General features: G+C 43.4%; 1 protein-coding gene and 1 long non-coding RNA gene across 3 annotated transcripts in view; both read left to right on the forward strand.

Annotated features, from left to right (window-relative positions):
* The window catches only part of LOC125919136 (uncharacterized), a 112,735-nt gene that overhangs the window by 9,575 nt on the left and 76,324 nt on the right, over positions 1-26,836 (forward strand). The window lies entirely within an intron of this gene.
* Positions 10,558-13,481, forward strand: LOC125919135 (cationic amino acid transporter 3-like). Its single transcript, XM_049625630.1, has 2 exons — positions 10,558-10,743; positions 11,307-13,481. The coding sequence occupies exon 2, from the start codon at positions 11,481-11,483 to the stop codon at positions 13,260-13,262; it is 1,782 nt and encodes a 593-aa protein (XP_049481587.1). The 5' UTR covers positions 10,558-10,743; positions 11,307-11,480; the 3' UTR covers positions 13,263-13,481.

The raw sequence follows: 26,836 nt of genomic DNA on the forward strand, positions 1-26,836 counted from the left end.
ACATAATCCGAAGCGGACTCCACAGTCTGAGCTGTCAGTACAGAGCCTGACATGGGGTTTGAACTGTGAACCACGAGATTGTGACCTGAGCTGAAGTCGGACACTCAACCCACTGAGCCACCCAGGCACCCCTGTGTCTCTTTATTCTCCATTAATCTGCGACAGTTCCTCAGGCTGTGATTCCTGACACTGACAGTTTTGAACAGTTTTATAGAAAGTTAACTTTCTGTAGAAGGTTGTTTTGTAGCCTGATCATTAAAATTTTTTTAAAAATTTTTACTTATTTTTGAGAGAGAGAGTGTGCATGAGCAGAGGAGAGGGAAGGGGCAGAGAGAGAGGAGGAGAGAGGATCTGAAGCAGGAACTGCACTGATAGCAGAGAGCCCGAGGCAGGGCTCGAACTCATGAACCATGAGATCATGACCTGAGCCAAAGTCAGCCACTTAAATGACTGAGCCACCCAGGTGCCCCTAGACTGATCATTTTTATCATTAGATTCAGGTTACACATTTTGGGCAGTAATATTATATAAGAACATTCTTAAAGACAAGGGGTGCCATGTAAGCAGGGAGCATGTTTTCTTCCTTCCCATTGTGTTTGTAAGATCAAGCACAAGGACTTAGAAGGTGTCCTTCTAAGAAGGTGCTTACTGTTGAATGAATGAATGAATGAATGAATGACCAAAGACTTTTACTGCTACCTAGGTCTATTATTTTTCTACTTGAGGAGAGGAGGAAGAGCAGCCTTCTCCTATATCCTGTTCCCATTTTTATTAGACATGTTTGAAGGCTTAAAGGGAACCTAAGACCTCTGTAATGAGCCCATAGAGAAGGGAAATGAGGTGGGGACTATGATGTGAGGCAAGCTGTGGAGTCTCTTTACCCTGGGGGTGGGTGGTGATCATACTATGTTGAGACTGGACGGTGAATAAGGTGGCCGTCAGATGGAAAGAAACACAGCATGCAGAACCTAAGAGTACATGGTCTGTTTCCTTGCTGAGAGAAATTAGTTATTTAGGGTTCCAGATTTTATTATACTTCCCTCCCCTAACTCCCATTTGAATCCTAAGAATGGCCTGGTGAAAATTGATTTCTGTCCCTCCTCCTTTCTCAGTGGGGACAACCCCATATTTCTCTCCTTCTCTACCCTCCATCTCCCCCCTCCCCACCCACACAAGTGTGTATTTTCTAACATTTATAAACGGTGGTTGGGCGGCCATTCTCTCCGGATTATTTATTGTTGAGAAAATCTATAACTCCTTGGACTTCTCATTTTGATATAGAAGCTTTCATCCCTGTCGCCTGGGGGAAGTGAGGTTATGAGAGGTACTCTTTGCCTCTCAGAAATGTGTTTTCAGGCTTCCCTTTGGGGCCCTTTCTCTCTCCAGCTCTGATCATCTCAGACATTTCTGACAGTGCTTCCTGAGGCATCTGGGGCTTGGGACTGGATTCATCTATTTAATTCTGCAAGGCTTCCGAGTGCCTGATGCACATGGTTCCTGCTCCCTTTTTGAGAGTCTACCTACCCCTGTCTTTGCAGCCCCTTATTTCACCAGGTTCCAGAAAAAGGGCCCTTTGTATCCATGTCAGCTCTTGATTATCCAGTCATGGTGGGAATAACCTAAAATAGTGAATGATACTAAAATGACTTCTGTTTGATTTTTAAGTGATCAGATTCTGCCTAGAGATAATCCATAAAGTGAACAGCTTCAATGAAAGCAATCCATCATGTTACGCTCCCATGGTTGACTCTATGGCATCTCTTCTTTGGCATCTCGAGAGGGAGGCAGATGCAAGAACGCAGCTTGTTCAGCCCTCACTGTGTTGTTAGACGCGCTGGACATCTAACAACGTCTGTTGAGAGTTCTGCAGAACCTGTCTCCATGTCTTGTTTTCGAACTCTGGAGGAGGCCTTTCCTTAGTTTGAGAACCAAATGCTTAGTTCAAAGAACATGAAAATAAGTAGCCAACATATAAAACTATCACTTTTTCTAGGGTTTCCATCACACCCAGAGTAAAAGCCAAAGTCCTCACAGTGACTCTCAGACCCTAAGTGAAGAATCTGGCTTCCTACTTTCTCTCTGACCTCATCCCCTACCTCTTCCCACTCACTCACTCCATCTTGGCCCCACAGGCCTCCTTGTTATTCCCCCCAGATCGCCAAGTATCACTTCACACCCATGAGGATGGCTGCTATTAAAGAAACAGAAAATAATGAGTGTTGGCGAGGATGTGGAGATATTGGGACGTTTGTGCACTGTTGGTGGGAATGTAAAATGGCGCAGCCGCTGTGGAACACAGCATGATGGTTTCTCAAAAAATTAGATATACAATTACAGTATGATCCAGCAATCCCACTTCTGGGTATATATCCCAAAGAATTGAAAGCAGAGACTCAAAAAGATATCTGTACTCCCATATTCCTAACAGCATTGTTCACAATAGCCAAAAGGCGAAACCCACATACTCATCAATGGATGAACAGATAAACAAGATGTAGTATATACATACAACGGAATATTATTCAGCCTTAAAAAGGAAGGACAATCAGATACATGCTACAACATGGATGAACCTTGAAGGCCTTATGCTAAGTGAACTAAGCTGGTCACAAAAGGACACTATTGTATGATTCCACTTATGAGGTACCTAGAGTAGTTGAATTCATAGAGACAGAAAGTAGCATGGTGGTTGCCAGGGTCTGGGGGGAGAGAAGGATGGGGAGTTACTGTTTAATGGGTACAGAGTTTCAGCTTAGGAAGATGAACAAGTTCTGGAGATGGATGGTGGTGATAGTTGCACAACAGTGTAAATGTGAGGCTGTCTTGGACCACCCTTTTCATTTTATTTATTTATTTATAAAAGTTTATTTATTTATTAGTAATCTCTACACCCAGAGTGGGGCTCAATTCACAACCCTGAGACCAAGAGTCACGTGCTCCTCTGATACTCCCCTGACTGAGCCAGCCAGGAGCCCCTGGACCACCCATTAATTTTTTTTATGTTTATTTTTGAGAGAGAGACAGAGTGTGGGTGGGGGAGGGGAAAAGAGAGAGGGAGACACAGAATCCAAAGCAGGCTCCAGGCTCCGAACTGTTAGCAGAGACCCTGATGCAGGGCTCGAACCCATGAACCATGAGATCCTGACCTGAGCCAAAGTTGGATGCTTAATGGACTGAGCCACCCAGGCGCCCTAAGGATCACCCATTTTATTTTATTTTTTTAAAATTTCTTTTAACGTTTATTTATTTTTGAGACAGGGAGAGACAGCATGAACGAGGGAGGGTCAGAGAGAGAGGGAGACACAGAATCTGAAACGGGCTCCAGGCTCTGAGCTGTCAGCACAGAGCCTGACGTGGGGCTGGAACTCATGGACCACAAGATCATGACCTGAGACGAAGTCGGAGGCCTAACCGACTGAGCCACCCAGGCGCCCCAAGGATCACCCATTTTAAAATCCCAACACACGTCCTGAGCACATCTGAACTTTTTCTTGCTTTACTTTTCTCTGCAGCACTGATCGCAAATCCAACACAATATGTATTCTTATTACTTATTTGTTTATTGTCTGCTTCCTCCTACAGAAATGTAAGCATCTTGAGTGGAGGGATTTTTGTGTTTTTCTTTGCTTTATAGCAGTGTTGAATAACTGGGGACCAGTATATTTGTTGAATAAATAAATGAATGACCATGGTTAGACATACACTTCTAGAGAAGGCACAGACAGAAAGAGAAAATGGGAAAATCCCATTTTTCATTTCATTTTGTTAACTAAGTTCTACGTTTGGCTATGAGACTTGCCCGTGTTCATGGTGGCTTTTGCTCTGTTTACTTTTTCGTATGTATTCTGAACTGTTTCCACTTTGGAAGTGTTTGTGTTCCACATACACCACACTTACTCTTTAAGGTTGTTGCCCTGAACTCAGAGCCTCTACTCTTGTATTCCTGACTGCTCCCCACCTCCCAGAGTTGCAGGGCTGTTTGAATTAGGACTTGGGAAACTCTGGGAAGCTTAGCTATCCAGGAGACTTTACACTTGTTTGTTTCAGAGCCACTGGTTTGAATGGCTCGGGACTTTTCATTCTCCTGAAATTTTAAGGTGGAGGAGAGAATTTATATAATTTGGGTTCAGGAAGAAGCTATGCTTGGATGGAAAGAGATTAATATCATCTCTGGAGATGTTGCGTTTCAAGTCCACTTCTCTGAAATTTTGAGAACCTTTCAGAAAATAATTATTTAATAGCCTCATTAGCCTTCCTCCCAAGTCTTTATCAAACTTCTATCCAAACTGTGTTTGAAGCTCTACAGGAGGAGCCACAGGGCCAGCTTCCTGATTGGTAGGGGTAGTAACACCCAACAATAGGCAGTGGAACTTAACTGCCTTGGAAAAATGTTTTGAAAAGGAAAGGTCCAGAGTGAGGGCAGTACCCTTCTTAGAGACAGAGGAGTGAACACAGTGACCTCCAGGATGGAGGAGAGTGGGTGGGGCTGGCTGGGAAAGCAAGACAGCCTGCAATTTAGTGGGTGGATTGTTGGATTTGACAGGAGTTCTTCTTGGCGACTTGGGATGGAACTTTTGTTTTGGAGTTTGGAATGAGCTCAGAGACTGAGAGAAACACAGGGAGGAGGAGGGAGAGAAGCGGGGAGCCGGGGGGCATTATGGAATTCATACAAGCTGGCTTCATGTTCCCTGGCCTCTCTCTGCATTTCTTTAAGTACCTCCCCTGCGCCAAGCACCTCCTTTGGGAGAGACTGTTTCCTAATTAAACTGAGATTCACAGGCCCAGGGCCCTCATTAGGAAATGTCCTCAGGAAATGCTCTTGAAATAGATGAGTGTGCATGTTCTAGTTGTTCTAGTCTCCTGTTTCCACCTCTGTTTGGCCCTTTCTCTCTTTCCAAAAAAGAAAAAAAAAAATGAAAAAAACCTTACTTCTAGGAATCTCAAGATATAGCAACCAATCAATACACTATATGTACATTTCCTCTGTCTTAAATGCCTCTTTTGGTTTCTTGGTACAATTATGAGCAGATCCTTGTTTTGGGTAGTGATGGCTGGGGATAGGAGTGTGGAATTCAGAAGGAGGAGGTATATGAATCCTGGCCCTGCCCTCTGGAAGCTTTTGGACTGTAAAAGAATTTAAGTGACACACCCAGGACTCCACCAGAAAGGGGAAATTAGTTTCAGCTGAACATCAGGATCGGCTGTAAGTGCTGGTGACAAGGGGAGGAAGGTTGGAAATGGGGGATTAGTCAGAATGGCTTAGGAATGGCTTCCTAGATGTGGGGGGAAAAGTTGTAGAATAGAGTTAAAAAGAGCTGGAGGGTCAAGACTGGAAGAAAGGAGTGAGGAGGGCATCCCTGGCAGGGCAGGTAACTTACCCAGGCCAAAGGCTCATCCCAGGAAGGGTAAATCAGGATATGAGGAGCTGAGTGAGGAAGGAGGTGATGGGCTTGAGGGTAGGGGGAGAATTAGGGCAGAGCTCTGGCAGCTGGGTCAGAGAGTCTGGACTGAATATAAACTTTTGGAATGATTGCAGATTATTACAAGAGAAAGGGTATTTCTGAACATGACGTTTGAGGACGATGTTCCTCTGTATTGGTATAAGCTGGATTGCAAGGAGACTTGCTTAGGATTCCCAATCATGGGTTTGCTTCTTCTTCTACAAGTTTGGTTGTTCATTTGTTTGTTCTGCTTGCTTCTGTTTGAGTCATAAGATATGATTATTTAACTTCCATGTGTTTTGTTCTTTGGGTTGCTTCTCTGGTATCTTCGTACTTCGTCTGTAGCCCACTTTCACTCATCTTCAGTAAAAGTGGGAAGAGCCCAAGGACCATCCTGCATAACAAAGTGGAGGGAAACAGAAATGATCAAAAGCATGTATGACCCTGCCATTCAGGTGGTCCTCCTTTGAGATTCTTGCTCGGGGCCCATGGCTGAACTTCAGGAGAGTGTAGGACATTTTTTTGAGAAGGGCAACGTCAAGGGAGTCTGTGATTCAACAAACGTTAAGAACCACTGTTGTGTCTTTGTTGGGAGGTAGGTGGCTGAGGATGGTTCCCCAGAGAGAGAAACATGGTACAAGCATCCCTACGGCCAACCACAGGAACGTCCAGAGACAGTTGAAGGAGCTGAGGGAGAAAGAGAAATTGGGAAAAGAGACTTGGGTTCAGGGGAACTGGTAAGAAGAGTGCCCCATCCTCCCCTGTTCTCCACCCTTTTTCTAGCAGGTATTCCTTCCCTATTTTCTCCATGTTCTGATGATGGCAGGACTCTGGTTCCCCTTCAGTTTAAATATATTGAGTGTCTGCTGTTTATCAATCTATGTACCAGGTCCTCTCACAGCAGTACGTCATGCATTTCCTTTGTTGAACCTGAAGTGCACAGAGTGGAATCAATCCCTTCCTCCATCATGGCATGTTGGCTCCATCCCTTTCTGTAAGGCCCCTTTTCAATTCATTTTCTTCTTTCCTTTCTCTGTTCCCATCTCCCCTCCTCACTGGGGGCACTTGTGTAGTGTCTTTAACAAATGCTCCTCCAATCTATGCTCTATATGTGTATTTAGATACATTCATCCACTCAACAACCACACAGTGCCAACTGTGTCAGGCACAGTCATAGGTGCAGGGAATGCAACCAGGAGCAAAATAATAAAAAAAGTCCTGTTTTCATGGAGCTTACATTCTTTTGGAGTGAGACAAATCATGAACAAATAAATAAGTAAAACATGTAGTACCTCAAGTAGTGATAAGCCCTATGGAAAAAAAAAAAAGCAGGGCAAGGGGATAAGATATGTTGAGGGGGATCAGGACCAGACTGCAGTTTTATATGGGGTGATTAAGGAAGGCGTTGCAACAAAGGTGCTATTTCAACAAACACAGTTAAGGAAGAAACTGCGTGGATATCTGGGGTAGAAGTGGTCCAGTTAGAGGGGACAGCAAGTACAAAGGCCCTGAGGTAGGGTCTTGTCTGGTATGTTAGGAGACCAGAATGGTTAGAAGGTCAGTGGCTAGAGAAAAATGAGTGGGAAGAGAGAGAGACAGAAGGCTGAGAGGTAGCTGGGTGAGTGACAAATACTGTAGGACTTTGTGATGAACATGCTCACATGGGTCTCCTCATGGACTCAGCAGAGAGTTTCCTTGGGGTATGTACCTAGGAGAGGGATTGTGGGGTTGGAGGGGGTGTGCACTCTTAATTCCACTAAGATTATGCCTCAAGATGGTGGCACCAGTTATACTCCCACCAGCAGTGTGTGGTAGTCTGTATCTTCTCATAGAATTCTCATGATGATCCAGTAAGGGAAGTCAAGTAAAGTTCCTTATGGAGGAGGAAACTGAGGCTTAGAGAGATTAAGCAAATTACTCTAGTTACATAGCCAAGCGGAAGAGCCAGGACTCAAATTCAAAAGTTTTGACATAATGTTCTTTGCTCTTACCACTACTGTACCCAGCACTGACTCTTTCAGAAATAAGATGAGGCATCTGTAGACAAAGATATTATTATTATTATTAATTAAAAAATGTTTATTTATTTATTTTGAGAGAGTGCAAGAGAGCATGTGAGTGGAGGAGGGGCAGAGAGAGAGAGAGGGAGAGAGATAATCCTAAACAGGCTCTGAGTTGCCAGTGCTCTATTCGGGGCTCGAACTCGTGAACTGAGAGATCATGCACCTGAGTCAAAATGAAGAGTCAGCTTAACCGACTGAGCCACTCAGGGGCCTTCCAGAGATATTATTGTTATTATTATTATTATTATTATTTAAATTTTTTATTATTATTTTGCATTTTTCTTTTCTTTCTTTTTTTTAAACTCTACTCTATTTTTCTAATTAAAATAAAAAAAAAATTTAAGTAGGCTCCACACTCAACATGGAGCTTGAACTCATGACCCCACGTTCAAGAATCATACACTCTACCCATTGAGCCAGCCAGGTGTCCCAAGACTTGCATTTTTCAATGCCTGGTCTAACTCAGTCAGTCTAGGACCCCAAAGTGTTTAGCACTAGCATGTATGTGGGTGTCTAATTAGAGTCCTTAGAATTTCAAGGTGAAATATATGGATTAAGACTGTTTTCATTTTATCATGAAGGCTAGCTAATAGTTTGAATTTTAGTGCATGATTTTGATGCTAGACATTTATAAAGATTAATTGATTTTCAAAGTTTGGGGACTTTGGATCAGATTTTAATATTAAATATTAAGTAGATTATATTACATGCATATTGTTGGCTAGGCACCGAGATAAGTACTTTCCAAGCATCATGTCACTTACTCCTGACAACAACTCTGTGAGGTGATTACTTTTACTCCCACTGAGGGGTGAACTCATTTGTCCAGAGTCACCCAGCTATGAGGTTGAGTTGAGTTTTGAACCTGAACAATTTACCTGCAGAGCCTTTATTCTTAACTACTAAACTGTGCTGCCTTCCTGTGAAGGAAGCTTTTAGAATCTCTTCCCTTTGAACTCTTAAAAACTGAGAATGAACTGAAGGTTGATGGGGGGGTGGGAGGGAGGGGAAAGTGGGTGATGGGCATTGAGGAGGGCACCTGTTGGGATGAGCACTGGGTGTTGTATGGAAACCAACTTGACAATAAATTCATATTAAAAAAATAAAAAAATAAAAAAACAAAAGGGAAATGCTATGTATACTAACAGTGAAAAATTTAAAAAAATCTATGAGGCTAATAAAAGGCGGGATGACTATTTAAATAAATTACTATTACACACTTGGAAAAAAAAAGAATCTCTTCCCTTTGAAACTGAGGACAGCTTCCTGTCAAGTGGGGTGGTTTAGAGCAGTCATGGGAAGTGAGGGGCTAGGTGGACAGGAATATCCAGAGGGAGAGGATCTGAAGTTTGAAAATGTTCCCCAGTTGTCTTCATTATGTCTCCCTCTGTCCCTGAAGTGAGAACCTCTGCCCTAGGCATCCTACCTGGATTAGAGATTCTGAACGTGATGCTTCAAAAAAAAGGAGGACTTCTCTAACTGGGTGTGGGTGGTTCATTGCCTGTAACCCAAGGCAGCCTGATATTTTTAAAACAAGTGTCCTCAAAGGCAGACAATGTTTTATCACCTATGTATGGCTTATACCTGCCATGAATGATCTGTGGTCAAGGTTTTATCACAGTTGGTTTTCCCTTCACACTTTTCATTTTGATTGCCTTCTACAAGGAGGGTAATGCCATTTATATATTTACCTGAGCCAGGTTTATAAGGTTGCTTGGTTGCAAGGTATGTATCTCAAAGTCAAGTAGATAGGATATTCTGGATTATGTGCTCTTGCAGGTTTCTCTTCTCCGTGTGTACATTTGTTCAACAAATATTTATTAAGCACCTAATTCACAGTTAGGAGGAGGAGGAGAAGGAGGAGCAGGAGGAGGAGGAGGAGGAGAAGGAGACAGGTAGTTGAACTGGAATTTTGATATATTAGGATAAATGACAAATGAGGTAAGCCCGGGTGCTATGACAGTACACAGAAAGGGCAGCATAAGGGTCAGGGAAGCCTTCCTAGGGAAGCAACTTCTGAGCTGGGAATTGAAAGATAAGGAGGGCTTAGCTAATGAAGGGGGCAAAGAGGGCATTAGAAGCAAGGGAACAGAATGAGTGTAGAATTTCGCAGCTGGAACATGAACTGCGCAGGGGATGAAGCTAGAGGAATAAAAACAGGTCAGGTTATGAAGGAAGGGCAGTAGGGAATCACTGAAGGGTTTGAAGCCTGGGGGTGGGGTGGGGACACCTCAATCACATTTATAGTGTATAAAGGTTCCGTGAGTTAAGAATGGACCTCCTTGTCTATATCGTGTGCTTGTTAGTAAATCAGAACATCGGAACTGGTGGGTGGCAAATAAGGAATCTTGATGGATTTGTAGATGGAAGGGCTGACCCAATAATCTAAGGGTTCCTTTTGATAATCTTTAGAGAAGAATTTTCAAATTTGACTTGATCCTTTTGTCTTTGAAACCCCCTGACAATACTCCCTAAAATTCTTTCAAAACCAAAGCCTGAGTAGGGAGGAGAATGGGGGCTGTGTGACTTTGTTTTCTCTGTTCTCCACTACTCATTTCCGGGGCATTGCTGTGAATTGTTCATCCAAAGCCTTGCTCCCCATGAGGAGGGGACCATTTGAATAGCAGCAGGGGAGTAGAGGAAGGAGGAACCACACGCCGGGTTCGTTCATTAAGAAAATATATTTGGCATATTCAGACAATGGTTTGAGCGAGTTAAAAATAACTCCTCGTGAAAAATTAATAGGGAGTTATAAGTGAGTGTTTTAATACAAGCTCACAGAGCAGGGCAGATTCTCCAGGTGGCTGGCGGCTGACATCACGGATGTGTTTATAGAGCACGGGGTGGCCAGAGAGGAGAGTCGTCTGCAGAAGTGAGCTCACCTTCTCTCCCGGAACCCAGAGAGGGAGGAGACAGAAAGAATTGTTTTGGTTGTGAGCTACTGAGCTAGGTGACTTATTTCTTTCTCCTTACCCATCACACTCTCATAACTGTGGACATAAAAATTGTAGTGAATTTTGCCTGGTTGCTTTGGGTGAAGTATATTGAATGTCAGAATTCATAAAATGGCCTTTCTGGTTCTTCTCCCTTCTTAGTAATGGACCCTTGTTGGCTGCTACACTCATTTCTCCAGTGTTTCTTCGCCTGACAGACTGTTCCTCTCATTCTTACAGGTAGTTATAAAGGCCCTGCTCCTTTCTCCCACTTCCTCTCTTCTCACAGCGCCTCTGTGGGCCTAGGTAGGTAAAGCCAAGGGTTGGACTGTACTTTCTTTTCCATCAGTACAGCTAAATGGGTGATGCAGAATGAAGAGAAAGGAAACCAAAGTGATGTCTGACCTTGGCTAGCTGATTTTGGGGCTAAGGGTGTTAAGACTGGGGGACCAATATTTGTATTTTAAACTCAGATGATATTTAAAAAATGGTTCTGTAATTGCAATGAGGCCCTCTAGGCCGTGAATTAATGTGTCATAACTCACGCCCAAGCACTGCGCAAACATCCCGCGTGTGAATTATTGCACAATAAATTCATGCCCTGTTGTGTCTTACAGCTTAATTAGTACATGAAGCTACATGAGTTAGACGAACCCAAATGGGATTATGTCATGTGGTGCGTAAAAAGGCAGAATGTTGGGAGGTATTTGGCACTTTTTCTGGGGGGAAAGCAGGGCTGATTTTTCTGGAGTGTCCTCTGGTGTCAGTTTCTGTGATTTGGGGCTGCAACAGGTAACATGTGACTTCTGAGCTTTGGTTAGTTGGTTGAATATGGGTTCAGTAAATATCTATTGTTTATTATGTCTTAGGCATTATGGAGGGATAGCACATATAAGATGAAATACGAAGCAGGAACTTTGAAACCTGAGCACCCGAACTCGGCAGCCTCAACTCAACTCGGCTTAACTCAGCCTCACTGAACCCAATCTGAGACTCTCTGCTCACTGGGCTTGATCCTAGAACCCTCTTCAATTCCAGCTAGAATGTTGTATCAGGCACTTCGCAGATTTGGTCAAAAGCTGGTACGGAGACATACGCTGGAGCAATACGTGGCTAAGATTTCCACTGCCGGAAGGCTGAGCACTCTGGATATAGTGGCCTTGGGTGTGGTCAACACAGTGGGTGCAGGTGTGTATGTCCTGGCTGGTGAGGTAGCCAGTGGTAAAGCAGGACCATCCATTGTGATCTGCTTTTTGGTGGCCGCCCTGTCTTCTGTGTTGGCTGCTCTGTGCTATGCAGAGTTTAGCGCCCGGGTTCCCCATTCTGCTTCTGCATATCTGTACAACTATGTCACTGTAGGTGAACTCTGGGCTTTCATCACTGGCTGGAACCTCATCCTCTCCTATGTTACTGGTGCAGCCAGTGTGGCCCGGGCCTGGAGCTTAGCTTTTGACAACCTGATTGGGAACCAGATCTCTCAGACCTTGCATGAGAGCATCCCACTGAATATTCCCCATGTCTTTGCAGAATATCCAGACTTCTTTGCCATGGGCCTGATGTTGTTGTTCACCGGACTGCTGGCTGTCAGGGCTAGTGAGTTTGTCTTAGTTACTACAGTGTTCACAGTGGTGAATGTTTTGGTTCTTTGTTTTGTCATCATCTCTGGCTTTCTTAAGGGGAAACTGCACAACTGGCGGCTTACAGAAGAGGACTACATAATGACCATGTTTAGACTCAATGACACTTCTCCCTTGGGCCCTCTGGGCTATGGAGGATTTGTGCCTTTCGGTTTCCAGGGGATTCTCCGTGGAGCAGCGACCTGTTTCTATGCATTTACTGGTTTCGACAGTGTTGTTACCATTGCCGAAGAAGCCCAAAATCTCCAGCGTTCTGTCCCCATGGGCATTGTGATTTCAGTGTTCATCTGCTTTTTGGTGTATTTTGGGGTCTCTTCAGCACTTACACTTATGGTGCCTTACTACCAGCTTCAACCTGGGAGCCCCTTGCCTGAGGCATTTCTCCATATTGGCTGGGCCCCTGCCCGCTATGTCGTGGCTATTGGAGCCCTCTGTGCTCTTTCTACCAGCATCTTGGACTCTATGTTTCTCCTTCGTTGGATGACCTTCGTGATGGCAGATGATGGCCTCCTGTTCGGTGTCCTTGCCAGGATAGACTCCAAAACAAGCATCCCCATTGTGGCCACTGTGGTCTCGGGCATTATCACAGCGTTGATGACATCCTTCTTTAGACTCACTGATCTTGTGGACCTCATGTCATTTGGGACCCTGCTTACTTACTCCCTGGTGGCTATTTGTATTCTCATTGTCAGGTATCAGCCTGAATTGAATGATGAAGAAAATGAAGCAGAGGCACAGGAGGAGAATGGGCCTGCAGCAGAGAAGCTGACTCTGTGGAGACTATTTTGTCCAGGCAGCTCCACCCCCACTCCACTCTCTGGCCGGGTTGTCTATGTTTGCTTCTCACTGCTTGCTCTGCTCCTCCTTCTTCTTTGCTTGGTGCTGGTCCAGTGGCCAGTTCTACTGCTTTTTGAAAACCCACTGTTGATTATAGTGGTTGTACTACTCCTGATTCTCATCACTGGGATCACTGGAGTCATCTGGAGACAGCCACAGAGCCCCACTCTCCTTTACTTTAAGGTCCCTGCTCTGCCTTTCCTCCCAATAATGAGCGTCTTTATGAATGTTTACCTTATGATGCAGCTGACACTTGGCACCTGGGCCCTCTTTGGTGTCTGGATGCTGATTGGGTTTGCTATCTACTTTGGCTATGGGATCCACCATGCATGCAGGATTAACCCCACTTGAGTTAGGACCTGAATTGTGGACCTTGAACTCTGCAGTGCCTGTACATATTCGATTTTACATCATCACACCTGGATGCTGTCTGGTTTCCTTGCACGATAATGGAGGGTACTTTGGAGCACAACATCCATGGGATATTGATGGGGAAACACTAATAGAGCTCTGTATGTATTGTGAAGGATGTGTCTTTGCTCTTTCTCGTCTTTAAAAAAAGTTGTTTTTTTTTTTTTTAACTTATCTGCTTTTCAATTGTGTCTGTAACTGTTTACTGGTTTTAAGAAGTTATTATTAAAAGAAACTAGAAAAAGTGTTTTTGTTTTCTTTGGGTAAATACCCAGTGGTGGAATTACTGGATCATATGGTAATTCTATTTTTAATTTTTTAAGGAACCTCCATACTGGCTCAATAGTGGCTGCACCAACAGCCACCAACAGCACATGATGGTTCCTTTTTCTCCACATCCTCACCAACACTTGTTATTTTTTTGTCTTTTTGGTTTTAGCCATTCTGACAGGTGTAAAGTGATAACTCATTGTAGTTTTAAATTGCATTTCCCTGATAATTAGTGATGCTGAGCATCTTTTCATGTGTCTGTTGGCCATCTGTATGTCTTCTTTGGAGAAATGTCAATTCAGGTCCTCTGCCCATTTTTAAATTGGATTATTTGTTTTTTGTGTGTGTTGAATTGTGTAAGTTCTTTATGTATTTTAGATGTTAACCCCTTATTGGATATATCATTTGTGAATATCTTCTCCCATTCAATAGGTTGCCTTTTTGTTTTGTTGATGGTTTCCTTTGCTATGCAAAAGCTTTTCACTTTCACTAATTTGAAAAGATACATGCACCCCTATTTTTATTGCAGTGCTATTGACAATAGCCTGGATATGGAAGCAACCCATCCATTGATAGATGAAAGAATAAAGTTGTGACACACACACACACACACACACACACAATGGGATACTACTCATCCATAAAAGAGAATGAAATCTTGCCATTTGCAATGACGTGGATGGAGCTAGAGCTTATTATTATTATTATTATTAGAGTGCATGGGGGGGGGAGAGGCAGAGGGAAAGAGAGAGAGAGAATCTTAAGCAGTCTCCATGCTCAGTGTGGAGCCTGACAGGGGCTCAATCCCATGACCCTGGGATCATAAACTGAGCCAAAATCAAGTCGGATGCTCAACCGACTGAACCACCCAGGAGCCCCTCGAGTATGCAAAATAAGTCAGGCAGAGAAAAACAAATGCCATATGATTTAACTCAGATGTGGAATTTAAGAAATAGAAGAAATGAATAAACAAAAAGACAAACAAAAAATCCCCCTAGATTCTTAAATACAAGGAACAAATTTGGTGGTTACAAAAGGGGAGGTGTGTGGGAGAAAGGGTGAAAGAGATAAAGGGAATTAAGAGTGTACTTATCTTGATGAGCACTGAGAAATGTATAGAATTGTTGAATCATTATATTGTACTCCTGAAACTGTATGTTAATTATACTTCACTAAAAAAGTAAACTAGAAAGAGACAAAAAATATATATAACTGAAATATGGTCCCTTCCCTTAAGGAGCTTATATTCTGTGTTTTTCTGTGTTTTTAAAAAATGTTTATTTATTTATTTTGAGAGAGAGAGAGAGAGAGAGAGAGAGCGCGCATAGGGGAGGGGCAGAGAGAGAGAGGGAGAGAGAGAATCCCAAGTAGGTTCTGCACTATCAGCACAGAGCCCAATGTGGGGCTTGATCTCATGAACTGTGAGATCGTGACCTGCCAAAATCAAGAGTCAGATGCTTAACTGACTGAGCCACCCAGGTGCCCCAGGAGCTTATATTCTAATACAAGGGGTAAAGCATAGCTTCAAGTGTTGTCATTAGTAATATACAAATAAAGGGTCTTGGAAATTTGGAGTGGAGGTTGATCATTTGTGGCTGGCACAGTGGTGAGGGTTGATCGGTGAAATCAGAGAAGACTTTGTTGAGGAATGGCATTTGAGTTGGCTCTCTTTAGGGACAGATAGGATTTTTCCATAAGTGGGCAGCAGGGAGAGATTGTAGCAGAGAGAGTAACACCAGGAAACGTACAGGAAAATGAAGCAGAGGCTTGGCTGTGTGAGAGGGCAACAGGCCATGCACAGGTGGATTGGAGCCAGAGCCTTCCTCTGAGCACAAAGCACTTTGGCTTTGAATCCACCGCCCATGCTGAAAATCCCTGGGGTTGGTTTTTTCTACTTGCTAATATCTGTATCCCTGGATTTTAAAGTTTCTCTACTATTGTCTGCTTTGGTCCACTTGTTCAGAAAGTGTGTAGTTGAGAGCCAGGTGTCCTGGGTTTTGTCTTGTTTCCACCACTAACTAGCAATGTGGCCTCGAGCAAGCCACTCAGTTCCTTCAACACTCTGCTTATTTATCTGTAACACAAGAGGTCACAACTGATCATTTCTTTAAAAATTTTTTTTAATGTTTTTATTTTATTTTTGAGAGAGAGAGAGAGAGAAAGAGAGGCAGAGATCAAGCAGGGGAGGGGCAGAGAGAGAAGGAGACACAGAATCCGAAATAGGCTGCAGGCTCTGAGCTGTCAGCACAGAGCCTGACATGGGGTTGCAACTCACGGACCATGAGATCATGACCTGAGCCCAAGTCAGATGCTTAACCGACTGAGCCACCCAGGTCCCCAGAACAGGACATTTCTAAAGTTCCACTTAGTTAAAAAATTCAAGGATTTCCTCTGTTTTTTTCTGTCCTGTTATTCTCTCAACTAGGTCTGTCTACTGCATGAAATCTAAACCTGTATCCTGCCCACTTTTCACGATGACCCACTGTTGGAGCAATAGAGGTACAGTAAATAACACCCCATGTCCCCCCTCCTATGTTTAGAACCAATCGATAATCAAGATACAGAGACAGGTGGTTAAACCGTCAACTTTAGACAGACTTACTCATCACGAGTAGTACTGAGCACCCCCGGCCATCCATCACAGTAGAGAGCCTGCTTTTATTAGATTTTTCTCATGTATGAGCAGGTTGAATGCATGTGTCCTGTGGGCAGGTCAGCCCTGGATAAAAAAAGAAAACCAACAAATAACTGGAAGAGGCTGAGCTGGGCATGCTCAGTGCTGTCTCTTCAACTCACTAATCAGGTACAGTGAGAGAGGGGATGTGGAGAGAGGCCAGGAATAGTACTCTGCTCAGTGGTTCTCAAACTTCAGTGAGTGTCTGTCACCTCACCTGAAGGGCTTGTGAAAACAAGCTTGTAACAGGTTCCAGGTGATGCTGACACTGCTGGTCCAGGGACCACACTTTAAAAACCAAAGCTCCTGCTGAAGCCCTTCCACATGTAAAGATGAAGTGAGGGGAACAAAGGTGCCCTTTTAACATTTACCTTCATTTAATGAAACATTTAGATTAAAATACCATTGCTAAGTCTTTCACAGTGGGGAAATCATAGTGAATCATTTCATAATGTATGTGTATATCAGATCACCACAATGTCCACTTTACATAGCTTTACAATTTTATATGTCAGTTATACTTCCTCACTAAAGCTGAAATAAAAAAATAAAATACTACGGTTATCTGTGTGTCTTTATTTTTTCTACTAGATTGTAGGTCATAGGTAAGGAGTGTATCTTGTTCACTCCCCCAGAGCATCCAGCTGGGGGCCAAGCACATAATGAACATTTAATCAATTTATGTTAAATTGAATTAAGCCTTACATGTGTCTTTGGTGTAGAAAATTCTCCCTCTTCTCATGCTAGCACTGTGCTACTCCTTTATTTTTTTATTTTTATTTTTATTTTTTTTAACATTTATTTATTTTTGAGACAGAGAGAGACAAAGCATGAATGGGAGAGGGGCAGAGAGAGAGGGAGACACAGAATCTGAAACAGGCTCCAGGCTCTGAGCTGTCAGCACAGAGCCCGATGCGGGGCTCGAACTCACGGACCGTGAGATCGTGACCTGAGCTGACGTCGGACGCTTAACCGACTGAGCCACCCAGGCGCCCCTGTGCTACTCCTTTAAAACTATCTCCTAGGACAGTCTCCTTGACAAATGGCATTTCTCTCCATCTAGAACCCAGCGTCTAGAACTGTACCCAGGCACTTCTACTTTTTCCTTTGTTTGGCTCTGCCTGAGTTCTGGTGACTATCCTATCCTGTCTGTTCCATCACAGTGGAATCTTGCTCAGGGCAAGAGGGGAGGTTCTCTCCTTCCTCTAGACCTAGCAGAAAGAACAGTGTTGTTCATTCAAAGAGCAACAGGGAAAATACAGCCCTGGGGCAAGAGAATGCCTGAACCTACCTCCTCTGGTCCCTCTCCATCTATTCCCATGGGATTTGGGGAGGAGCAGGAAGTAGTGAAATTGATAGAAGACCCAACCCATTCTACCTGACTCCACAGAATCCCTGAAGTCTAGACTGTCTCCAGCGTGGGCACAACAGACATCTTTCTTGAAGCAGTCAGAGTTCTATGTTTTGGCATAGAAGGACCAGTGTCTTTCTATTTATGTATGGGGCCTGCCCTGAGAGAGGGGGATAGGAAGCTACTATCTTACTTGTGGAATTTCTCATATTTGCAACAGGGAGCAGTTGACTCCAGAGAAACCTGCTGGAGGGAGAATTACCATATACTTACCAACTCCTTTAGACGCTTTTTGAGAGACTGCTGAAAAAACCTTGTGAGATCATCTAAGATTCTTTGGGGAGAGAGAATTTATACTGCATGGGGAGAAAAATTGGACTGAAATAAGAGGAATTAGGAACTGGTTAAGGATTGAGACATCATGACTTTGGAAGGGAAGGTATGAGTAGAAACTGAGAAAGAGGTATTGGCCAAGAGAAACTTCCTGGAGGAGGATGCCTATGGAGAAATTTGGGAAATAAAAGAAGGATAGGTGAGCTGGAAAAGAAATGGGATGGTAATTCTAGGCTACACGGACCTTTAAGAGTCATGAAAGAATAAGTCTTGTGAGGGATGTGTTTTTTCACATTTGAAGGGAATTTATGAGGCAGGTTTGTATTGTGTATTTGTGCCATGGAGTGAGATTTCTGAATCAGGAAGATGAGATATGATTCTTATTGCAATCTGGAGGATAGACAGGATATAGATAGATAGACTCTTCCTGGGAGACAGTTGTAGAAACTACTACAGTCACCTATCTAGATCCTTGCTCTTCAAAGTATGGTCCATGCAATGAGAAAAAATGAAATATGGCCTTTTGTAGCAACATGGATGGAACTGGAGAGTGTGATGCTAAGTGAAATAAGCCATACAGAGAAAGACAGATACCATATGGTTTCACTCTTATGTGGATCCTGAGAAACATAACAGAAACCCATGGGGGAGGGGAAGGAAAAAAAAAAAAAAAGAGGTTAGAGTGGGAGAGAGCCAAAGCATAAGAGACTGTTAAAAACTGAGAACAAATTGAGGGTTGATGGAGGGTGGGAGGGAGGGCAGGGTGGGAGGGAGGGCAGGGGGGTGATGGGTATTGAGGAGGGCACCTTTTGGGATGAGCACTGGGTGTTGTATGGAAACCAATTTGACAGTAAATTTCATATATTAAAAAATAAAAAATTAAAAAAAACAAAAAACAAAAAACAAAAAAAAAACACATATACACAGAAGATAAAAAAAAAACAAAACAAAACAAAAAAAAAAAAAACAAAAAAACAAAGTATGGTCCATGGACCACCAGCATGAGTGCCACCTGAGAGCTTGTTAAAAATGCAGAATCTTAGACCTCATGAATCCAACCCAGACCTCATGAATCCGAATCTTCATTTTTAATAAGCTCCCAAGTGATTTGTATGCTCTTTTTGGCTTGAGAAGCACTGGCCTTAAATGATCGATAATACATGTCTGTCCTCACATGAGCACTATAGAAGGCCTGAAAACTTTGGAATTGGGAGTCTAAGAGGAGGGGCCTAGGCTGGGGAAATTGAGTTTGGGGAAGAGGGAGAAGTGTGGGCCCTGGCTCCTCTTCTGTCTCCAGGCCTCCCACGCCAGTCACTATGCCAGGGTTTGGCACTCTGCCCACTTTGGGAAAATACCTTGCCATGCCCACGCTGGAGTCTGCCTGGTCCTCAGGGGCTCCCCTGGGGCAAGCATTGCGTGGGTCATGACTTCTGCCAATTTTGTTTCCCCTACTTCATATGATGGACTGGAAGGGACTGGGGAGGTCATGTTAGTCATGCTTCGCCTCAGGGTTGTACTGTCCCTTAGTCAAATGAGTGATAATTTGGTGATACTAATTGAAGAGACTATGGGGGTTGGAGGGACTGAAATAGGAGTTCTTAACTGTCCTGGCAGTTAAGATATTATCATGATATTTTCATGTCTCAAAGATATTTATTTTCATCTTTCAAAAGTTTAAGGAGAGACCGGATGACTGGATAAGGGGTTACACCCTGGTAGGGACCAAATTAATGCTTTTAGAGGGATCTTTTGATGATTTTTAATGGGTTAATAGCAAAATACATGGGACCTAAAATTTCAGAGACCTAGGGTGATAAGCAATAGAACAATGTTATCATGTGGATGTTGGAGAATTTTCTTAAGCTTTTGAGGGTTTGTGTACCTCACCCCCAATCAGATGAGTCATAAGGAGAGGCCAATGTTGAAAGAAAACAGATCGAGATTGAACATAAGGAAGAATTTTCTGAGATTAAAGGGTGACCAGGGGAGATGGGAAGGTGCAGTCTCTGGCCATGTGTATGGCTGTCTCACTTGGGTTTGGAATGCTTCAGACGGTCTCTTGCCCAGAATGAGGGAAATGCACAGAATGAACTCTCATTATCTTTTTTATCCCAAGAATTCTCCAGTCAACGCCTTAAATGAGAAGCTGAGGTGGATGTGTGGAGTATGTAAGACAGTGAGGCATGGGAATGATGAATGACAGAAGAAAAAAGCAATCTTATTAGAACATTGAAATCTGCTAAAAATTTTAAAACAGGGCTTGGATTTAAGAGAATAAATTGCATTTTAGGGCTTGAATGAGAGTTTTAGGTTTCTATGTCTTTCCATTCTCCAGGTACTTATCTTGTTTCATTGATGAGATTTTAAAAACTCATAAGGAAAAAGAGCAGCTCTTTTATGTATAACTTCTTTTTTAAAAAAATTACTTATTTTGGGGCACCTGGGTTGCTCAGTTGGTTGGGTGACCGACTTCAACTCAGGTCATGTTCTCGCAGTTTGTGGGTTCGAGCCCTGCGTCGGGCTCTGTGCTGACAGCTCAGAGCCTGGAGCCTGCTTCAGATTCTGTGTCTCCCCCTGTCTACCCCTCCCCTGCTCATGCTCTGTGTCTCTCTGTCTCTCAATAATAAATAAATGTTAAAAAAAATTAAAAAATATATTTATTTAAATTCAAGTTAGTTAACACACAGTGTAGTATCAGTTTCAGGAGTAGAACCCAGTGATTCATCACTTACATATACTACCCAGTGCTCATCCCAACAAGTGCCTTCCTTAATGCCCATCTCCCATTTAGCCCACCCCTCCCAACCTCCCTTCCCGCAACCCTCAGTTTGTTCTCTGTATTTAAGAATCTCTTATGATTTGCCTCCCTCTCTGTTTTTATTTTATTTCTCCTTCCTTTCCCCTATGTTCATCTGTTGTGTTTCTTAAATTCCACATATGAGTGAAATCATGTGATATTTGTCTTTCTCTGACTTATTTTGCTTTGCATAATACTTCTTTCTATCTCCAATGCCCATAGAGTGATGATGAAAATATAGCTATCATATGCGAATACTTTGTCCTATACTTTGTTCCAAGCACTTTCCATCATCACCTATTTAGTACAGAAGTTCAGTGAGGTGAGTATTGTTATCCTCATTTTACAAAAGTTGAATCTAAGGCTCAGAGAGGTTAAGGCATTTGTGCAAAGTGAGTTGTAAAGCTAGGATTTGTACCAAGTTTGAGCAAAGCTTTTGCTGCTAACTCCTAATCTGTAGTCTGCATGGAATAGCGGCTTAGTAAGGGATAGATGGCCATTGAAACTTGATGGCATAGAGGTAATTGAAAGACAGCGGATAATTCCAAATAGTGAATAATGAAAACACAATTTCTATTTGTTTTGTGGCATGTAGTCAGAGACACACTTAGTGACACATGCAAGCTTCTACTCAGACATTCTCTCATTCACCTTCACCGTGCCCCACCCTGCAGTTAGGAGCTTGGGAAGGGGGAGAGGCTGCGTATATTATGTTCATAAAGCAACTCATTGAAAATCATGTGTATGTGCCTACTATATGGACATAAATGTTTGAATTTGAGTGGAAATATGCACCAAGGAGTGGGGTACATTTATCTCAGTAGGTCTATAAACATGAACATATTTGTTAGACTTTTTGGGTATGAGGTGTGTGTGTGTACAAATCCTGAAGGAGTTAAACCAGCTATAAGGAACTGGCTGCCTTCCACCCCTGGCCCTGGTTGATGTGTTTGTACCAAACCCTGATATTTATTTTCATCACCTCTCAAGGGAACCTCAATGAGTTTTCTTTCTGGGAAGTTTATGGCTAAGATGCTGGGCTGCTTTGGGCCCCTATAAATCTGCTATAATCAGAGGAGGTTTGTAGAGAAAGAGAAACAGCAGCCGCAAGGCAATCCCCTCCTGTCTTTTACTTTCTAGCCTAATACACAGCCGCCCTTGTATGTACACCACCCACGTAACCACCTCCCCTCTCCTAGAACCCCCTCATGGAAGGTACTAAGAGGAGTCATTTCATTTACTTCTTTGCTTCCAAGTAGGACTCTCTATTTGAGCCATCCCAGAAAAAATAGAACTAAAAATTATATAATTAAGGAATCTAGGGTTGAGATTGTGAGAAACTGGTCATTTGTGAAACTAATTTCATAGGAAGCAATGAGCTTTGACAGAAGCAGCAATGGTAAGAGGAGTTGAACGTCTCTGTTTACTTCTTTTTTTTTAAATTTTTTATTTATTTTTGAGAGACGGAGTGAGACAAAGTGAGAGTGGGGGAGGGGCAGAGACAGAGGGAGACACAGGATCAGAAGCAGGCTCCAGGCTCTGAGCCGTCAGCACAGAGCCCGACGCGGGGCTCGAACCCACAGACCGTGAGATCATGACCTGAGCCGAAGTCAGACGCTCAACCAGCTAGCCACCCAGGCGTCCCTCTGTTTACTTCTTTAGAAAACTTGAAGCAAAGCTCCTGGAAACAGGAGGCGGGACACATGGTTCAAAGGCAAACACAGCACAGGAACTCCCCTCCTCCAGCTTCCAATGCCGGTAGTTGGGAGATTTTTTTATGAGGGATTTTTATGACAAACTTTACTTTACATTTGACATTTAACAGCATCTCTTGTCCAGAGAAGGAGGAAATATAGATATTTATTGACGTAGAGTGTCAGAAGATCGAGGAAAATTGACTATGGAGATAGAAGGAGGAGGAGGGGGTTTCTCTCTTTCTCCAGGTATGCAAATTACCTAACTTAATTTGTGTAGCATATGCTTTTCTGTGCTTTGTGCTCTTCTCGGTAATGAGATTAAGAAATCATTTCATTGTTAATAAAGAACTCAGTGGGGGGAGAGAGGAGATGAGAGACATATAGATGGAGGCATAATAGGTACCCTGTCCCATTTGAACCATATACCCCTTAAATAAGATCAGATGCAAGACAAGTGGGGATAAATGGAACCCAAGGTGGGGCCCAGGTCCTGGCTCCTATCTTTTCTGTTCAAAGCCTCTGGCTTCTGCAGTTTTATCTTGAATTTCGCTGGTCCTTGCATTTCACTCTCTAATGATAAACAGAATTCAATATCAAATGATGCCCAAAGTCAAGAAATCCTTCCCAGTAGCTGTGTCTTTTCCTTGGAATTCGATCCTCCCAATCTCTGACTACTGAATCCTACATAATCATCATGGTCCAGTTTAAACTTTTTAAAAAATGTTTTATTTATTTGTTTTTGGAGAAAGGCAGAGCATGAATGGAGGTGGGACAGAGAGAGAGACACAGAATCTGAGGTAGGCTCCAGACTTTGAGCCATCAGCACAGAACCTGATGCAGGGCGCAAACCCATGAACCATGAGATCATGACCTGAGCCGAAGTCATATACTCAACCGACTGCGCCACCCAGGTGCCCCCATCATAGTCTGGTTTATTTAAAAAAAAATTTTTTTAACATTTATTTATTTTTTTTTTTTAATTTTTTTTTTCAACGTTTTTTTATTTATTTTTGGGACAGAGAGAGACAGAGCATGAATGGGGGAGGGGCAGAGAGAGAGGGAGACACAGAATCGGAAACAGGTTCCAGGCTCCGAGCCATCAGCCCAGAGCCTGACGCGGGGCTCGAACTCATGGACCGCGAGATCGTGACCTGGCTGAAGTCGGACGCTTAACCGACTGCGCCATCCAGGCGCCCCAACATTTATTTATTTTTGAGAGACAGAGAGAGGCAGAGCATGAGCAGGGGAGGGAGGGAGGGAGAGAGAGAGAGAGGGAAAGAGAGATACAGAATCTGAAGCAGGCTCCAGGCTCTGAGCTGTTTGTTAGCACAGAGCCCGACATGGGCTCGAGCTCATGAACTGCAAGACCGTGACCTGAGCCGAAGTCAGACGCTCAACCGACTGAGCCACCCAGGCGCCCCCATCATAGTCCAGTTTAAATGTTACCTCCTGCCCAAGCCTTCCTGGATAATCTGCATCAGAAGCAATTTATTTCCCTTGACCTCCTCCAGTCTTTGTGTCAGTCTTTCTGCACACTGTCTTCAGTGGTAGTTACCGTGTGTCTTCCCTTTCTCCCTTACTCAACTGTAAGCTACTAGAATGGGGAGACTGTACCCTGTATATTTTTATATTCTCTCTGTAGTGCTTAACACAGAGCTAAAGAATTGTTAAATAACTTTTGTGCATGGCATACAGTTGTAGGGAAAGAGGCTATGGGTAGAGATGTAGAATAGGGGCATTATGAGTATTGATTAAGGGTATTATTGTTAAATGGACATGATACTTTCAGATATAGATCATATTATTAGGAAATTTTTATCCCACCAGTAGATTTATTCCCATATAGTCGATTTATTCATCATTAATCCTTTCTCTCATTCAAATATATAGTTTTCCTAGTGGGAAATAGACAATAAGCAAGAAAACAAATGTTCAAATAATTACAGATTGTGTTAAACACTCAAAGGAAATAAACAGGATCTTGTGATAAAGAATAACAGGGAATTTTCTTTAGGCATGGAGGTTAGGAGAAAGACCTTTGTGGTTGCTGTAATATATATATCCTACTATTATTATGAGTTAATTCAATTTGTAACCTGAAGAGAAGTAATAATAAAATCAATAACAGAATAAGAATAGCAGCCTTCCCACCAGGGGGCGTTTTTGTCAACCCAACCTTAGGTTTAGTTTCTTTGGTCCAACTTCCCAGCCTCCCCTCTGCCTTGGGAAGTGGGGAAGTCAAGGCCCTCCCCTTGCCTCGGGATGGACCCTGCCCCCTCTTCTCTAGCCTAAGAGTCGGCAAGCAAAACAGGTGTTAGGAGCTTTGATCTTATTAGAGACTTGGAGACAGATCAAGGTACAGGCCTCTGAAATAATGCCCCAGGATGTGAGAAGCTGGGGAAGAGATGGAGACAGAAGTACACAGAGAGGCAAATTGCTGTCACAGAGACTCCCTTTTACCTCCCGTCTCAGTGTCAGTGGGTTCTGGGCTCTGTACTTCATGGGGGAGCTTGTCAGGGCTTTCGGCTTTTGGGGAGTGGGAAGATATCCCCTGAGTGACTTTTGAGACCTGCCCTGGTCATTCTTGGATCCATGCTCCAAAGTTGAAGACAACCAAGGCTGTGAGGAGCACAGAGTCTGCCAATCTCCCGGCAGGCTCAGGTAGTTCTTTAATTACCAGGATCTCCTTTGACTACTTTTCTGCTCCCCTTCTCATGGCACAAGTTGGTAGCATTAGTTTCTGCCTCTTGTAGAGGAGTGGTCACATTAAGAAAGGCTTGGGAGTGGGTAAGAAGAATAGGAGACTGGTGCCTGGAGCTTTTATACCCACTAACCTTTCCTGAGCCCTGTCTCCTGTTGGGATAACACATTTTGGTTGCTGGCTCAAGAGTAATGGTTTCCTCCTCACAAAGATCCTGACCTCCTTGGTCATGCTGAGGGACACCTCAGACTGTTGAGAACGTCTTACTGAGATTACCAGAAGTTTCTCTCATTGAAATTGTAGCCCTAACCTCTCTTCAGCCTTCACCCACCCCAGCTTCTCTGCAAGTGGTATCCTGCACAAGGGTAAAGGCTGTACTTCTTTCTGCTTCAAGAGGAACCCTACCTCTCTGCTCCATAGTCCAGAATTGTGCCTAGAGGACTCGATTCACATTGCTTTGTTTGAAGAGATACTTGTTGGAAGAGGAAGAATTATACCTCGTTTGAGTTGCTCAGGGCATACATAAGACACACTTCTGAACATCGGAGATGGACAGGCACTTTGGAATTGTGGTACCCACATAGCCCTTGAAGTCAAACAGCCAAGTCCTTGTCCAAGCTGGGCTTGCTGTGCCTGAAGCAGGAGGTATATCTTCTAACGTTTGCACTAAGGCCAGCACCAGAGATGAGCTGAAGTGGATTTTACATCTGGCAGGGGACTTCATGCTATGGGTGCAGGGAAATGGGGTAGGATAGAATGAATATTGCTTGAAGAGGAAAAGGAAGAGTGAGGCCAGAACATACATGGAGGCAGGGGAATGGGGAAGCTGATTCCTGAACCCAAGGTGCCCAGATTTATATACGGGGCAGAGTTCATAATCTGTAAGCTGTACTAATACTCTAGTTTCTAGCTGAAGGTCCTTTCTGGAGTCTCTCCCTCAGTGGGCAGCAGCATTATTGGCTCTCTTCTGAGGCAGACAGGATAGGGCATGTAGCTCAGGGCAGGCCAGGGCAGATTCTGGTGCCAGAGCCGACATTAATGCGGGTGAATATGGACATATTTTCTCAAGGAGCTTTGTTCAAAAGATAGAAGACAAGGGGATGGCAGATAGAGGAAGGAAAGGGTCCAATTATCTTTTCTGGGTCCATTGGATTAGGGGATGAGAGAGAAGGGGAGGCTTCAGCCGGAATCACAATCTCCATTAACCCTTTTCTACCACAATCCAACTGATTGAAAATAGATTGCTAATAACTTCCTTGGTCCTCCGTTCCACATCATGTGAGTATATCTTGTCAAGTTTCCCTTCAGCAGATACTCCTATGACCCATCTCTTCTAGGAAACAGCTTTAAGTCCCAAGTCCTTTCCAGAATAAGGCTCTGCAACACCGAAGCAGTATGTGTATTGGGAAATTTCCCCTTAGACCTAAACTCATGTTGTTTTCCTACAGAAAAGCTGTCTGCCTTCCTCTCCATTCCTCTCCCTTCTTCCTCTTTCCCTCCTCACCAGGCCTGTTTCTTTCTATAACCACCGTGTAGAGTTGGGGATAATGTTCTATACATTTTATTCCTGCTACTCTTGCTTCTTCAGTCTTTTGATTCTCCCCCTGCAATGTCTCCCTCCTCACCTCCTATCCTGGTAACTCTGCTGTATTTACTAGTCAGTTATTTGTGCCTTCTTTTTCTCTCCTTTC

The sequence above is a fragment of the Panthera uncia genome, chromosome B4, assembly GCF_023721935.1.
Source record: "Panthera uncia isolate 11264 chromosome B4, Puncia_PCG_1.0, whole genome shotgun sequence".
Taxonomy (NCBI): domain Eukaryota; kingdom Metazoa; phylum Chordata; class Mammalia; order Carnivora; family Felidae; genus Panthera; species Panthera uncia.

What these genes read in the sequence shown, in the direction of transcription:
- LOC125919135 (XM_049625630.1), top strand. Translation starts at nt 11,481, where the DNA reads ATGTTGTATCAGGCACTTCGCAGATTTGGTCAAAAGCTGGTACGGAGA.